Here is a 16,422-nt window from a genome sequence, read left to right on the forward strand (position 1 = left end):
ATTTTGTTATTCTTAATGCTTGTCATTCACACGTTAAGAAAAGACGGACTCCACCGCCCGGACCTAACGGAGCCGCAGTGGGCTAGCTCCGGGACGCCGGCTGGAGCTAGCCCCCTGCGGCTCCGTTTGCTCCGGCGGCCACCACTGGGATAATTGGGTCCCCTATTAACATTTGCTCCCGTTTAGCATTATGGGCGTCATAGCCATAAACTATAAAAGTCTTACCCAAGGCTGAGTCATAAACTAAAATGTATATGTATGTCATACCTGCCAACCCTACCGATTTGGGCGGTAGTCTACCGATTTGGGCGGTAGTCTACCGCTTTTTACATGTTTCTACCGCCTACCGACTTAGCTGGCTTTCCCTACCGATTTTCAATCTTCCCAAACTATAACAAATAAAAATGACAGTCCATCGACACTGGACTCGACTTTTGGTGGACACCGTTTGCAGCGTGATCGCATCATACAAACAGTAGTCCTCTGTGTTCTCATTCATAACACTCCGTTCGATGTCTCACTATGGGATGCGCCTCAACGCGTATGCAAACAGAAGCATCAATCTCATTACGCCAATCCTGATTGGCTGGTGATCTTGACGTCTATGTCAGGGAATCCACCCACCCTATAAGTAGCTTGCGCTACGACGCAGCGTCTTTCAAACACCTCTTCTCGCTTCAGAGCACATCTCGAATTATCAGTGTATGATGCGATCACGCTGCAAACGGTGTCCACCAAAAGTCGAGTCCAGTGTCGATGGACTGTCATTTTTATTTGTTATAGTTTGGGAAGATTGAAAATCGGTAGGGAAAGCCAGCTAAGTCGCTAGCTTAACAGTCCACAGACTGAACCCAAAGCTAACATTCGGTCGACGGGCGCTTGCCGGTTACTTTTTTGCTTTGCAAGCAGACTGAACAATATTAACACACCAGTTAATATTGTAATCTGCCTCGCCGTTTCTTTCTTTCGAAATTATAGTAAGGTTTGACTTTTTCTTCAAGCTAGTAACATACCTGATGCCAGCTTTTCTTTACCATGGTAGCGAGGACGTTCTCTTTTCTCTCTCACACCAGAGGAGACGAAGATAAAAAACCAAAAGGTATTAACACACCAGTTAATATTCTTTAAAGAATAAAATCTATGCCGTCGCTTTTTCCTTTCGGATTAACGACAAGGTTGGATTTTATTCTCAGTAACGTACCTGTTACTAGCGTGTCCACTCCACGCCGACACCCCGGTGAACAAAGATGGACCCTTCTCTCCCTCACACCAGAGGAGTCAGGGACTCGGAGGCTCGGCTATGCGGCTGCGGGTTTAAAGAGCAACTTCCAGGTTAAAGACACCTGTGAATAAATGTGTAGGAAAATGATGAATACACTAGATTTTCAAAAAAATATACAGAAATATACACTACAGTGACATCTGGCGTCGCTTTTGTAAGAAATGTTCACTTCCGCATAAAAAAGCCTCTGCACGTGACCTCCCGCGTGTGACGTAACACGGGGGACACAAGGGGGAGAGCGGCCGGTGTAACGTATTAATAAACATGGATCCCAATGCTAGTTTCGACACAGAAGAAGTTGAACATGAATATTCGAATGCATATGACGGACCACAACCTTATAATTATGAGCCTGCTAGGCATCCAAGAGACCAGGAGCAGCCAAGGATTAGAAGAAATAACGGCCATCAGAGAGAAATTGAGCTGTGTTGTGAGGAGAACCAGTGGAGAACTGGGCAGCTATCTTGGTGAGTGACCGGCGTTGGCTACAGAATGTTAGCTAACGTCACATCACAACATTGTAAAGTTAGCTATCATATATCAGGCTATAACTAAAGTAGCATTGATAATATAGTAACGTTACTTGCAGGACTGTTGATACTGATCCATAACAGAAACTAATGCCTAAGTATCAGCCGTATCTCGCCTTACCTAATGCAACTCCACACTAGGGGTTTCACCAACTAATCGACTAGTCGACTAGTCGACTACCTTTACCACTAGTCGGCGCTGTAGGCCCTAGTCGACTAGTCGTGGAAAAAAATGGAGGTAAACGAGGTGCTGCAAAATGCTACAAAACCCGTCTGACATTCTTATGTATGGCAGTACTTCAACGAAGATGTAACCAACTCCACAGTGAAGTGTCAGTTGTGTACAGCTGTACTGAAGTACAATACAAATGCATCTGCTATGCGCAACCATCTGAAGATGAAACACCCGCTGCCGACAGCTAGCACTAGCAGTAATGCTAGCACCAGTGAGCAACGGACCGGCGTCAGCACTGAACAGAGGCAAACGAACAGCAAGAAAACAAGGGTCAACAGTGATGCGGATGATGAGCTACGGGATTACTGCCAGCGGTCACCGCATATCCCCACAATGGATAATCCACTGGAGTGGTGGGCAGAAAACGTGCACCGCTTCCCCCGCTTTCGAGGAGCTACCTGGCTATTCCAGCCACAAGCACCCCGAGTGAGAGGGTTTTTTTCCCTGGCAGGCAACACTGTCACCCGAAAGCGGTCAAGCCTCCTTCCCTCACATGTCGATGCGTTGGTGTTCAAACCAAAAATATGGAAAGGTGGACGTTATCGTGGAGGACAGCGAATAAAGTGTTGCGCAATGCGCTGTTGCGCACTGGATTTACGTGGCATTTATGTAAACAAGAGTTTTTTGCTGTCGAATTTGGTGAGTCCAGTGTTTGTTATTTACTCAGCCATGTAACACAAACTAAAATGCAGTGTTTAATGTTACTGTATGAGTTCCAATAGAAAATACAGTTGTAAACCTCTCTTTGTGTGTCTCTATTATGACGTAACGACTAGTCGACTACTATTTTGAAAAACTAGTCGACTAGTAAATATTGGTAGTTGTGAAACCCTTACTCCACACTACGGTGCTGTGTACCGGAGGAGAGACGCGAGATATGGCTGATACTTGACGATCTGGCGGAGAAAGGTTGTGGAGCCTCCGTTGATATGTCGTTGTAAATCGCTTGATGGAAAGCAGGTGTGTAGTCGGGGAGGGTGCACAGCTGATTGCAGCAGGTGAGTGGAGGTTGAGCCGGGAGCCAGGAGTGACAGCCACCACGCACACACAAACAACACAGACAGGGGAGAGCGGAGCCCCGCGCTGTGTCAAGCTGGGGCTTCCAACTGCACCTCACCATGGTTCCACCCGCGGAGGATGTCCTGGAGTTGGACTATATGGAGGAAGAAGAGGATGCCTCTGAGTTCCTCCTGTCTGACTCGGATGAGCACGAGGATGACATCTTCGTTTCATCGGCTGAGGCTGCAAAGCCGGGAGCGATGTCCGCTCTCCCGGGTGAAAGCACACCAGCTTCGCCCTGCCTAAGTATGGACTTGCAGGCCATGTGTCAACGCGCTGCGTCCAGGCTGGATATCCCATAGCCTGAAGTGGCCAAGGAGACCTCCAGATCTCACTACGAGGGGAAGCAATTGCCCCAAGCAGCGAGGACGAAGAGGCAGCTCCTTCCAGTCTTTCCGGAGATGCTGGACGAGGTGTCGGTCTCGTGGAGAGACCGCCCTTTCAGCAACAAGTTCCCAATCGAGGGTGCCTCCTCCCTGGACTGTGACGGTATGGAGAGGCTCGGCCTGCTCCGCATGCCGCCCATGGAACCGCTGGCGGCAGCCCACCTCCAACCGAGGCTGGCTTCGACACCGAGCAGGAACCCCACGCTACCGGCAAAGGCGGACCGTTTTCAGTCAGTGCTGACCGAACGGGCCTATAAAGCCGCAGCTTTGTCCGCCAGGGCACTCAACGTCTCCTCGCTGCTGACCGCCTACCAGGCGGAGCTCTGCGAAGACTTGTCGAGCAAACCTGAGCCTGCCGTGTGGGAAGAGATCGCAGCAACCACGGACATTTGCCTCCGTGTGCAGCGCTGTGCAGTCCAAGCCATGGGCAAAGCACTGGGAATTATGGTGGTACAGGAGAGAGCAAGGTGGCTCAACTTGACGAACCTTCCAGACCGGGAAAAAGAGGATGTTCTGGATATGCCTATTGTTCCCGAGGGCATATTTGGCTCCGCTCTAGCTTCGATGCAGCTGAGATGCGAATCAAAAAAGAAGGAAGACGAGGCTCTCCAGCTCTGTCTCCCCCGAAGGGTCCAGCCGCCACCTTCAAGGGTCCCGCGGCAGGCGTTCACTCAAGCTGCCTCACTTCCTGCCCGGTTCAAGATACCGAAGCAGCAGAGACCACAGCCTGTCCCGGGTCCCCAGCCCAGGCACGAGGCGAGGACGAGCTGGCCAAGAAGATCTCCGGTTCCGGCAGCTGCCGCTCAGGCACAGCCGACCCAGGTTTTCAGCCACCAGGCGAGGAAGAAGAAGCGGGCGGCCTGACAGCCTCCTCTCCTCTCCTCGGAAGTTGCCTGTTCCCCAGCTCCAGAACACGTTCCAGTGTTAGATGCTCATGTGTTTTCGGGGTGCCATCATGCCCCCATCTTCCCGCCGCCTCGAGTGATGCAAGAACGTCATCCTCAAGTTTGCGCCATAAGGGAAATGGACTTAACATCAAAGACAGCGAGTTCCGCTGCCTGTTTAAGTCACACAAACACATGTCATCATTATTGTTTCCGACTAAATTATTTTCCACTGTCGTTTCCAGGCTTGAAGCCAAGGGCGCAGTCAATAAAAATGAAAAGAAAAACAAGAAAAACAAGAAACAGTCTGTCGTCTATCCCTCTTTTGAGAGCGGCTACGGCCTCTCTCAAAAGGCGGACATTAGACGGGATTGTGAAGGCATTACCGCCACGCGCATGCGCAGTGTCGGCCGGGGTTGTCAACCTGGGGTACCACCGTGTTCAGACACTAGAGGGCCCCATAACACAACAAATAAAGACACAGAGGGCAGACGACAGAAATGTGACATCTGCGCTCGCTTTAAGAAGGGAAAAGTGGAAGATGCTCACAGATTCTGCTTGGGCTTTCAAGAAAGTAACACAGGGCTACAGGCTCCAATTCGCTGTCACCCCCCCTCGCTTCTCGGTTATTCTGTATTCACAAGCCCGGGGAGAGTCGGCCCATATTCTAGAACAAGAGATTTTCTCGCTACTAGAAAAGAAGGCTATATCGATAATACCCGCCGAACAGAGTCAGAGCCGTTTTTTTTTCCAAGTATTTCCTCGTTCCCAAACGGGGAGGGAACGGAATTCGGCCTATACTAGATTTGAGAGCTCTGAACAAATATCTCAAAAGATACAAATTCAGAATGCTCACTCACACATCTCTGTTGCGTCTCGTGCGCCAGAACGACTGGTTCACATCAGTCGACCTGAAAGATGCGTATTTCCACATCCCAGTATATTACCCACACAGGAAATATCTGAGGTTCGCCTTTCAGGGTGTCTGTTACGAGTACAGAGTCCTTCCCTTCGGTCTATCTCTCAGCCCGCGAGTGTTTGTACGGTGTACGGAAGCCGCGATAGCCCCGTTAAGACAGCAGGGTATTCGCTTGGTAACTTATCTGGAGGACTGGCTGCTTCTCGCACAGTCGGAGCAAGAGGCTATTACGTAGACGAATGTCCTCATAAAACACCTGCTCGATCTGGGTTTCGTAATAAACACAGGAAAGAGCATGTTGTCCCCAGCCCAGACTGTACTCTTCCTGGGCCTACACCTGAATTCGGTGCCCTTTACAGCCCGCCTGTCACCAGAAAGAGTGAAAGCCTTCAGAGCTTGCCTCGCTCATTTCCGGCTACCCAAATATGTTCTCTTCAGATCATGTCTGCGGTTACTGGGGCTCATGGCGTCAGCCATCCTGGTGGTACGACTGGGACGCTTACACATGAGGGAGTTTCAGCGCTGGGTAGCTGCCCTCAGACTGGACCCCGCGCGCCACGCATGTCTGACGGGCTGGGGGGATATATACGAAGGTCGACCTGTGAGGGGTCTCTGGAGTAGAGACCTCCAATGGTCACACATAAATTATCTGGAGCTTTTAGCGGTGTTCCTCACCCTAAAACGCTTTCTGCCTTTTCTCAGAGGACATCATGTCCTCGTGAGGACAGACAACACGACCACAATATCGTATATAAACCGCCAAGGGGGTTTGCGTTCTCTCCAGTTACACATGCTGGCACGCAAACTGATCTTATGGAGCTGCGGACGTCTCATCTCTCTGAGAGCGACGCACGTACCGGGAGTGATGAACCTTGGGGCAGATCTGCTGTCCAGAGGTGCACCACTATATGCAGACTGGACTCTACATCCAATGGTTGTGAGTCAGCTGTGGGTGCGTTACGGCCAAGCCGCGATAGATCTGTTCGCATCAAAAGAAAATGCTCAATGTCAGCTGTTCTTTTCAATGCGCGATTTAAACGCACCGTTAGGCGTGGACGCGCTCGCGCACGTTTGGCTTCCGGTCCTTCTGTACGCGTTCCCACCCCTGGCTTTGATACCCCCAACTCTGGCCAGAGTGAGAGAACAACGCCACACACTGATCCTGATAGCTCCGCACTGGCCTGCAATGTACTGGCTGGCGGAGATATATCAGCTGCTGTGCGGGCAGCCGTGGCAGCTCCCACTACGCAGGGACATACTGTCTTAGGCGGGGGGGACGATCTTTCATCCACACCCAGAGCGCTTGGCACTATGGGCCTGGCCCGTGAGTGGTACAATCTGAATACAGTGGGGCTCCCTCAGAAGGTGATAAACATTATTCAGAGTGCAAGAGCTTCCTCCACCAGGTCTCTCTATGACTGTAAGTGGAGGGTGTTTGAGGAGTGGTGCCTTCAAAAAGGGCACATCTCTTTTCAATATCCTGTCGGGGTGATTTTATCATTTCTACAGGACCTAATTGATAAACACAGAGCCTTCTCTACGATCAAAGTGTACCTGGCTGCTATTGCTACATGCCATGTGGGCTTTGAGGGAAAGACGGCTAGCCAACATCCTTTGGTCTGCCGTTTTATGAAAGGGGCTCGCAGGCTCCTCCCTGTTTCCAGGTCACTGGTGCCCTTATGGGACATGGCAGTGGTTTTAGATGGGCTCACTCGACCTCCATTTGAACCCCTGGAAGAAGCTGACATGAAACACCTGTCACTGAAGACAGTGCTGTTACTGGCTCTGGCATCTGCCAAGCGAGTCAGTGACATTCATGCGCTCTCTGTACATCCTTCATGCACTCAGTTTGCCCCGGGGCAAACGATAGTGTCGCTGAAGCCCAACCCTGCCTTTATACCTAAGGTGGTTGGCTCATGTACCCCCATTGACATTGTGGCATTTCCTCTGCCGCTGTGTTCCTCTGAGGAACAGTGGCTGAATTTGCTGTGTCCAGTTCATGCTTTACGCACATATATGGACAGGTCAAAAGAGTTTCGTTGCAATGACCAACTCTTTATATCCTGGTCTAACCCTGAGAAGGGCAAGCCTGTTACCAGGCAACGGCTCTCCCACTGGATTGTGGAAGCGATTGCTCTGGCTTATACGATTCAGGGTTTGCAGGCACCAATGGGCCTGCATGCTCATTCTACTCGTGGACTGGCTACATCCTGGGCTTTGTTCAAGGGTGTTTCCATCCATGACATTTGTGCAGCAGCGAGCTGGTCCTCACCGCTCACTTTTGTCCGCTTTTACAGGCTAGATGTCTCTGCTCCAAGTGTGGCCCGCGCAGTGCTGGGCCCCGTGTTGAGACAGGGTTCTACCTGTTAAGTTCTGGTTGTTTTGGTGATTTTCGAGATAAGCATGTCTAGCAATACGGGAGTTTCAATATCCCATAGTGAGACATCGAACGGAGTGTTATGAATAAGAACTATAGGTTACTTACGTAACCCCAGTTCTCAGAGTAACATGAAGTGAGATGTCTCACCAGGCGGCCCTTCTTGCTAAGGCGAAGCGAGAAGAGGTGCTTATTTTTTAATGACGCTGCGTCGTAGCACAAGCTACTTATAGGGTGGGTGGATTCCCTGACGTAGACGTCAAGATCCCCGGCCAATCAGGATTGGCGTATAGAGATTGATGCTTCTGTGTGCATACGCGTTGAGGCGCATCCCATAGTGAGAAATCTCACTTCATGTTACTCTGAGAACTGGGGTTACGTAAGTAACCTATAGTTTCTGAAATAGAAACAACGTGCAGACCGGGGGTAACGCTGCGGGAAAGGCAGAGTTACCCCCGACGAGGCATTGAGTCCATTTCCCCGTTAATATCAGTGTCTCGAAAACACATGTTGGCGACTGAAAGACATCCAGTGTTTGGTCTTTTCCGGAAGCATCCTACAGTGTCTCAACTGAAAGAGGACCACAAACACACACAAAATATAATGCAATTTTTAGATTCGGGGATATTTATCTCCCATTCTTTCACTTTTTCTGACATTTTCAACACCAAACATGTCGTTAATGTGTTTAGTGAACTACAGCAATCTGAAAGCCTGTACATTATTTATATCACACTTTATCAGTATATAAATGACTTTTTTAATGCAGTATTTTCTGATTTATGGCGCAACACAAAGATATTTCGCTCTGTGCAAACCTTTGACTCTAATATGTCAACAACATGAAACAAGAATATGAACCTGGCTTTATCCAATGTTCACACAAGAGTTCTACATCCTGACACATCCTTCATCTACACTGTCTCAACTGAAAGAGGACCAGAAACACATTAAAAATATAATAAAATGTGGAGACTTTGGGATATTTATCTCCCATTCTTTTACTTTTCGGGCATTTTACAGACCAGACATGTCGTTGATGTCACTGTTTACCAAACTACCACTTTTTCTGAAAAATGCATAAAATGATGCAATATATGTTAAATACATGGTTTATACATGTAATTACTGGGGTTCCATTTCTTCTGATTACCTAATTTGGGCGTGCACATTTGCCACGTGCAAACCTACCTCTTTTGGATTTGGAAAGGTTGGCATGTATGGTATGTATAAAGGGTTACGTCCTTAGCTGGCTAATAAGTAACAAGCTAAGCTACCAAGCACACAAACACCTGCGAACGGGATTAACATGTATAATATTATCATTTTAGACTTCTTGGAAGTTCTGTTAGTACATTCAAGCGCACAGCACGACATTGTCTGGTATTTGTAACAATATTCCCTAAAAGGCACAATCACCACGAACACGGCTAAAGGGTCAAGTACAGTACTATGACTAACTAACGTTGTAGCCTCTATGGTTGTAGCCAAGCAGAGTGGACAAGTTGTTGTTAGCTGACAGTGAGGCATGTACATGTCCATCAAAGTGACCACGCCCTAATTTATGCAACAAATGTAAGACCTAATATAAATAAAAGGGTCTTGTTAGAAAACAATTCACTCACAGATTCATAATCATGAAGGTGGAATCTAACTATATCGATAATAATATTTATTGCATCCATGGGTAGAAACATGTTTTTTTCTACTGTAAAGTTGGGCATTTTAACATGGGGGTCTATGGAAATTGCTCCTTTCTGCAGTCAGTCCCTAGCGGCCCATGTATGAACTGCAGTGTGTTGCACTTCCGTATTGGCGTCCCGGCTGTTCCCCAGAGTTTGCCGCTTGGTTGCAGCATAATAGACCGTTCGTGATGGACTTTTAAAGGTAAGAAGACGTTTAAGATTTATATTGCGGATATTATCAGCACATCTGAGTCAAATTAACATGTGTATTAAAGGATGTTAGTGGATTATCCCTAAATCAGTAGATTTAGAGAACGTTTACAGATAACAGATTAGGCTAGGATTCCGGATAAAGTTAGCAACACCCGTTAACCACGAACAGCCTATTAATCTGTTCTCCTAATATTATTTCAACTCAACGTTGTGGAATTAGAGAAAAAGGGCTTCTAAACGTGATTTTATCCGGGGTGGAGGGAGTTATATATTAGTGAAATATAACATTGGGGCACATGTGATTGTAATGAGTGGAGGTGGAGAAATTACGATCTCCATTTTGGAGTAGGCCTACAAGCTAGTATAATAAAGTTAACGTTACACAATAATAAGGAAGAGAGCTATATGTATGATACATCGCTATTGATATGAATTTAGAGTGCATATTTGAGACTTCCAAACAGTAAACAAAAACGTAACTTATGGGTGAGTGTTTTTAGTGTATTCTGTTGATTATTACCTGTCTGTATTATGTTGCAGCTCAGCTGATTTTGAAATGATGGCAAAGGGAGAGGGACCTAAGTGATACGCAGAGTGAAGCAGGTAGGACCCAAACGCAGATAACACTTGATATAACCTTTATTTCAAGGTCTAAAATAAACTTGGAACAGACAAAATACTCTCCCGTGAACTAAGTCACACACAAAAGAAGCACCAACACTGAACACAGGAGGAGACAAGACTAAATACACAGAAGGGTAATCACAGGACAAGAAACAGCTGGGCAGGGGAGGAGAAACACAAGGGCCACAGGTGAACACAATCAGATAACTAGACACACCAGGGAACTAATGACAAGAGGAAAAACACAGGAAAAAGGACCAGACAATAACCCAGAGGAAAACATGACATGGAAAACAGCAAAAACACCCAAACCTACAAAACTACAACCGTGACATGAACCCAGGAGCGTGACATAACACACGCCCCCCCCCCCTCAAGGGAAAGATTCCAGACGTCCCAAAAAACAAAGTCCAGCATGGTGGGTGGAGGGGGTCTGGAGGACGGGTCTCGGGCGGATGGCCCGGGGCCAAGGCAGAGTTCAAAGAGGGGGACTCGGGCAGATGGCCCGGGGATAAGGTAGAGACCATGGATGGGGTCTCGGGCGGACGGCCCGGGGGCAAGGCAGAGTTCAAAGAGGGGAACTCGGGCGGACGGCCCGGGGGCAAGACAGAGTTCGAGGCGAGGGTCTCGGGCGGACAGCCCGGGGGCAGGACAGAGTTCGAGGCGGGGGTCTCGGGCGTACGGCCCGGGGGCAAGGCAGAGTTCGAGGAGGGGCGAAGACCACTGCGGGCGAACTCAGGGGACCGGGCTCGAGGGCGAAGACCGGAAAGAGCAGTCTGCGGGACCTCCAACGGGACAAGACATGGAGTTGGCAGGACCCCCGGCAGAAGAGTAGTGTGCGGGACCTCCAATGGCTCAGGACATGGGGTTGGCAGGACCCCCGGCAGAAGAGCAGTCTGCGGGACCTCCAACGGCTCAGGACATGGGGTTGGCAGGACCCCCGGCAGAAGAGCAGTCTGCGGGACCTCCAACGGCTCAGGATATAGGATTGGCAGGACCCCCAGCGGAACCTCCAATGACACAGGACAAGGGACTTGAGTGGAGACTCGAGAGGAAACTTGAGTTGACTTGAGAGATGACTTGAGAGGGAACTTGAATGGAGAATTGAGAGGGGACTTGAGAAGGGACTTGAGAGGGGACTCGAGAGGGAACTTGAGAGTTGACTTGAGAGATGACTTGAGAGGTAGCTCAAGAGGAGACTTGAGAAGGCACTGGAGAGGAGACTTGAGAGGTGACTTGAGAAGTGTCTTGAAAGGGGACTCGAGATGGGACTCGAGAGGTAACTCGAGAGGAGACTTGAGAGGGAACTGGAGAGGAGACTTGAGAGGCGACTCGAGAGGTAGCTCGAGAGGAGACTTGAGAAGGCACTCGGGAGGATACTTGAGAGGGAACTCGAGAGGAGACTCGGATAGGAACTTGAGAGGAGACTTGAGAGGGGACTGGAGAGGAGGCTTGAGAGGAGACTTTAGAGGGGACTCGAGAAGAGACTCGACAGGGGACCTGAGAGGGAACTTGAGAGAGGGCTTGAGAGGGAACTTGAGAGGTGACTCGAGAGGTAGCTCGAGAGGAGACTTGAGAAGGCACTAGAGAGGAGACTTGAGAGGGGACTTGAGAGGTAGCTCGAGAGGACACTTGAGAAGGCACTGAAGAGGAGACTTGAGAGGTGGCTCAGGTAGGAACTTGAGAGGAGACTGGAGAGGGAACTGGAGAGGAGACTTGAGAGATGACTCGAGAGGGGACTCGAGAGATGACTAGAGAGGGGACTCGAGAGGAGACTTGAGAGAGGGCTTGAGAGGGAACTCGAGAGGAGACTCGAGAGGGGACTCGAGAGGAGACTCGAGAGGATACTTGAGAGGGAACTCGAGGGGAGACTTGAGAGGTGACTCGAGAGGGGACTCGAGAGGTAGCTCGAGAGGACACTTGAGAAGGCACTGAAGAGGAGACTTGAGAGGTGACTTGAGAGGTGGCTCAGGTAGGAACTTGAGGAGACTGGAGAGGGAACTGGAGAGGAGACTTGAGAGATGACTCGAGAGGGGACTCGAGAGATGACTAGAGGGGACTCGAGAGGAAACTTGAGAGAGGGCTTGAGAGGGAACTTGAGAGGAGACTCGAGAGGGGACTCGAGAGGAGACTCGAGAGGATACTTGAGAGGGAACTCGAGGGGAGACTTGAGAGGTGACTCGGGTAGGAACTTGAGAGGAGACTTGAGAGGGGACTGGAGAGGAGACTTGAGAGGTGACTCGAGAGGTAGTTCGACAGGAGACTTGAGAAGGCACTGAAGAGGAGACTTGAGAGGGGACTCGGGTAGGAACTTGAGAGGGGACTGGAGAGGGAACTGGAGAGGAGACTTGAGAGATGACTCGAGAGGAGACTCGAGAGAGGGCTTGAGAGGGAACTTGAGAGGGGACTCGAGAGGGGACTCGAGAGGATACTTGAGAGGGAACTCGAGGGGAGACTTGAGAGGTGACTTGAGAGGGGACTCGGGTAGGAACTCGGGAGGATACTTGAGAGGGGACTTGAGAGGTGACTTGAGACGGTTGGTTCACCAACAGAACACGGGGAGCTGGCGTCGGACGGACAGCCAACAGGACACGGGGAGCTGGCGTCGGACGGACAGCAAACAGGAGACGAGGTGCTGGAGTAGGCCGGTATGCCGACAGGAAACGGGGAGCTGGCGTCGGACGGAAAGCCAGTCCTATAGCCGAAACTGGAGTCGAGACCATGGTTTCTGGGGCCGGTTCAGTAACCGGAACCATGGCTGCTGGGGCCTGTACTGGAGCCCGAACCATGGCTGCTGGGGCCGGAACCAGGACTGGAACCATGGTGCTGGAACTATGGCTGTGTGGGCCGGTTCTGTAGCCAGAACCATGGCTGCTGGGGCTCAGACTGCTAGCCTGGCCTTGCGACTCCTTCTCTTCGCAGCCGCCTGAATACTCCGTGGACCTCCATAAGCCCAACGAGTTCCGGAATACGACTCCTGGACAGGAGCAGGAACTGGGGCAGAAGCATGGGTTGACTTCAGACGGAACCCACCGAGGCGTATGGTACCGGGTTGGGAATTGGGAGACAGCATGCCTGGGGCTAGCAGGCCGGGAATCACACACTGGATCTTTGAAATCCAGCCAGGTAAAAACTTCACCAAACCTGGTTTCTCTCTAGCCATCTGGCGCGCCTCCGACAACACAGCCTCTCGCTGCTGAACTCCGGGTGCTCTCTTCCATCGATCCGAGCAGTTAGCCAAAAAAAAGGAAAAGTTCAATACTTCCAGCTCGAACGGATCTGCTGGGCCCATTTCAAGGTTGCTGCTTTCTGATACGCAGAGCGAAGCAGGTAGGACCCAAACGCAGATAACACTTGATATAACCTTTATTTCAAGGTCTAACATAAACTTGGAACAGACAAAACACTCTCCGGTGAACTAAGTCACACACAAAAGAAGCACCAACACTGAACACAGGAGGAGACAAGACTAAATACACAGAAGGGTAATCACAGGACAAGAAACAGCTGGGCAGGGGAGGAGAAACACAAGGGCCACAGGTGAACACAATCAGATAACTAGACACACCAGGGAAACTAACGACAGGAGGAAAAACACAGGGAAAAGGACCAGACAATAACCCAGAGTAAAACATGACATTGAAAACAGCCAAAACATCCAAACCTACAAAACTACAACTGTGACATGAACCCAGGAGCGTGACACTAAGTGAGAGTGAAAACACAAGGTACATTTAATACTACTGTTGTATATAAGTAAGCATACTAAACATATATTCTATCACTGTATTATATAAGTGATCTTGTTAGTGTATATTAATAACCTACTGTATGGCAGGTGGAGGGGCAGTGATGTTACAGGTGGAGGAGCAGGGATGTTGGCTGGGTGCTGGCAGGTGGAGGAGCAGTGGTGCTGGCAGGTGGAGGGGCAGTGATGTTACAAGTGGAGGGACAGTGATGTTACAAGTGGAGGGACAGTGATGTTACAAGTGGAGGGACAGTGATGTTACAGGTGGAGGGACAGTGATGTTACAGGTAAAGGAGCAGGGATGTTGGCTTGGTGCTGGCAGGTGGAGGGGCAGTGATGTTACAAGTGGAGGGACAGTGATGTTACAAATGGAGGGACAGTGATGTTACAGGTAAAGGAGCAGGGATGTTGGCTTGGTGCTGGCAGGTGGAGGGGCAGTGATGTTACAAGTGGAGGGGCAGTGATGTTACAGGTGGAGGGACAGTGATGTTACAAGTGGAGGGACAGTGATGTTACAAGTGGAGGGACAGTGATGTTACAGGTAAAGGAGCAGGGATGTTGGCTTGTTGCTGGCAGGTGGACAAGCCCGCCTTAACCTGCCATCAGGCCCTGGGGCTGATAGTTTTTGTAGGCCCCCTATTTAAACAACAAATCAAAGTCATTTATAGCCTCGGCAGGCTCTGTGATCGCACTTCTCCACTCTGCTCTACACGCGCCTGGTCCTCTCCTCCATATGAGTGACGTATCGGGCCTCCCTCATGTATTTGTCCGGTTGCCGTTGGCTCCCCTCCACGTAGCAAGTCCTCGTCGTCCTCTCCATCTCCTCCAACAGATAATGTCCCTCCTGTCTGTTTTTCCTCTCCCGCTCCTCCATCGCTATCAGAACCAGACGGCCTACTTGTCTCCGAGGCCCCGCGGCCGGCACCGCTACCGCTCGGTACAGAACTCATCTGTCCTTCCTCCTCATCCTGGCCTACAGGTTTAAAATAACCTGTAAGCGTCGGCATTTTTTGTAATAGCTGCTTGTCTCGAAACTCCTTTTCCCTCAACAATTTCCTTTTCCGAGCGCCACTCAAACTTTTTCTTCACTCAATCACTCGCAATTTGAATAAGTCACATGTGAAACATATTCTCATTCTGACGTGTGTGTGTGTTTGTGTATATTTGCGTTTGTGTGTATTGTGTTTGTTTCCCGGGGAAAACCCTCACGAGAAACATCGGCTGTTGTTATGCCTGCTGTGACGTCAAGTTACTCCGTTCTCCGCTTGTAATTATGCCATTACAAGCTTCAAAGTTGTATTTATCATCTGAATTTGCCGAAACAAGTTTAATATTCTGAAAGCCAAGACTTTGTTTTTTTTAAATCAGATGAAAACAAACTGTAACGGACCTTGCTGTGTTATCTATCATTACTCTACGTCTTACAATAATAATTTCAGTGGAGGGAGGGGGGCGGCGCTGTGGAACAGCAGAGTGGCGAGGGAGAGCTGTCGTCTTCCCTTTACAAGATTCAAAAATGTATTTATCGTGGGATTTTGGAAATGAAAGTTTCCTATTCTGAAAGGCAAGAATTTGTTTATTTAAAAAAAAAAAAAAACACCCGAAATAAAAAAAAAAGAATTTTTTTTTTTCTTTTTTTTTTAATTGGCTCATGATAGGCCCCCGATCTCCGTAGGCCCCTGGGCTTCAGCCCAGGTCAGCCCGTGCATTAAGGCGGCCCTGCAGGTGGAGGGGCAGGGATGTTACAAGTGGAGGGGCAGTGATGTTACAGGTGGAGGAGCAGGGAAAACGTTTTCTTAAATTTGTTGTCCCTAATTTTCATTGTTTTCTTGAGAGCTGCATTTTCCTTCCTTATTTTTCTTAGTGCAGCCTTTGCTTTTTTGGTGATTCCTTCTTGTCTCTTTAATTTTTTTAATAGATCTGTTTGACTGGCTGCTGGTTCCCTGGTATGCTGACTGGCTGCTGGTTCCCTGGTATGCTGACTGGCTGCTGGTGCCCTGGTATGCTGACTGGCAGCTGGTTCCCTGGCATGCTGACTGGCTGCTGGTTCCCTGGTATGCTGACTGGCAGCTGGTGCCCTGGTATGCTGACTGGCTGCTGGTTCCCTGGTATGCTGACTGGCAGCTGGTTCCCTGGCATGCTGACTGGCTGCTGGTTCCCTGGCATGCTGACTGGCTGCTGGCTGACTGGGTGGTTTCAGCTCTCCCTGTCTCTCCTCACTAGCCATGTCCTCTCTTTCTTCACCCTCACTTTCCCTTCTCTCAGTCTCCTCATCCCTTCTTCCCTCAATCTTTGAGACTAATGTAAGTAAAAGACATCTCACTGTTAATTTTCAAACATTCTAAATATTATACCACTTAAAAATAAGAAATATTACTTTTATTATTAAGAGTTCCGACTTATTATACCTGTGTCACCTTTCACACTATAGCTGTGATCATCAGCTACGGGCTCTGTATTGACATGTCCCAGGGTGCATC

At 49.4% G+C, this 16,422-nt stretch overlaps 1 protein-coding gene across 10 annotated transcripts in view; it reads left to right on the forward strand.

Annotated features, from left to right (window-relative positions):
• The first annotated feature begins 821 nt into the window (after positions 1-821).
• LOC307039561 (E3 SUMO-protein ligase KIAA1586-like) overlaps positions 822-16,422 on the forward strand; it is a 67,017-nt gene continuing 51,416 nt past the window's right edge. For 9 of the 10 annotated variants that reach the window (XM_079681709.1, XM_079681716.1, XM_079681722.1 and 6 more), the window contains exon 1: positions 822-9,559. In XM_079681709.1, the coding sequence (XP_079537835.1) occupies positions 5,926-7,665 (1,740 nt within the window). In that variant the 5' untranslated portion in view covers positions 822-5,925 and the 3' untranslated portion in view covers positions 7,666-9,559. Of the gene's footprint in view, positions 9,560-10,110; positions 10,174-15,860; positions 15,996-16,422 lie in introns of those variants that run through there. The other variant, XM_079681726.1, reaches the window with a different exon arrangement.

The sequence above is a fragment of the Notothenia rossii genome (assembly GCF_949606895.1).
Source record: "Notothenia rossii genome assembly, chromosome: 5".
Lineage (NCBI taxonomy): Eukaryota > Metazoa > Chordata > Actinopteri > Perciformes > Nototheniidae > Notothenia > Notothenia rossii.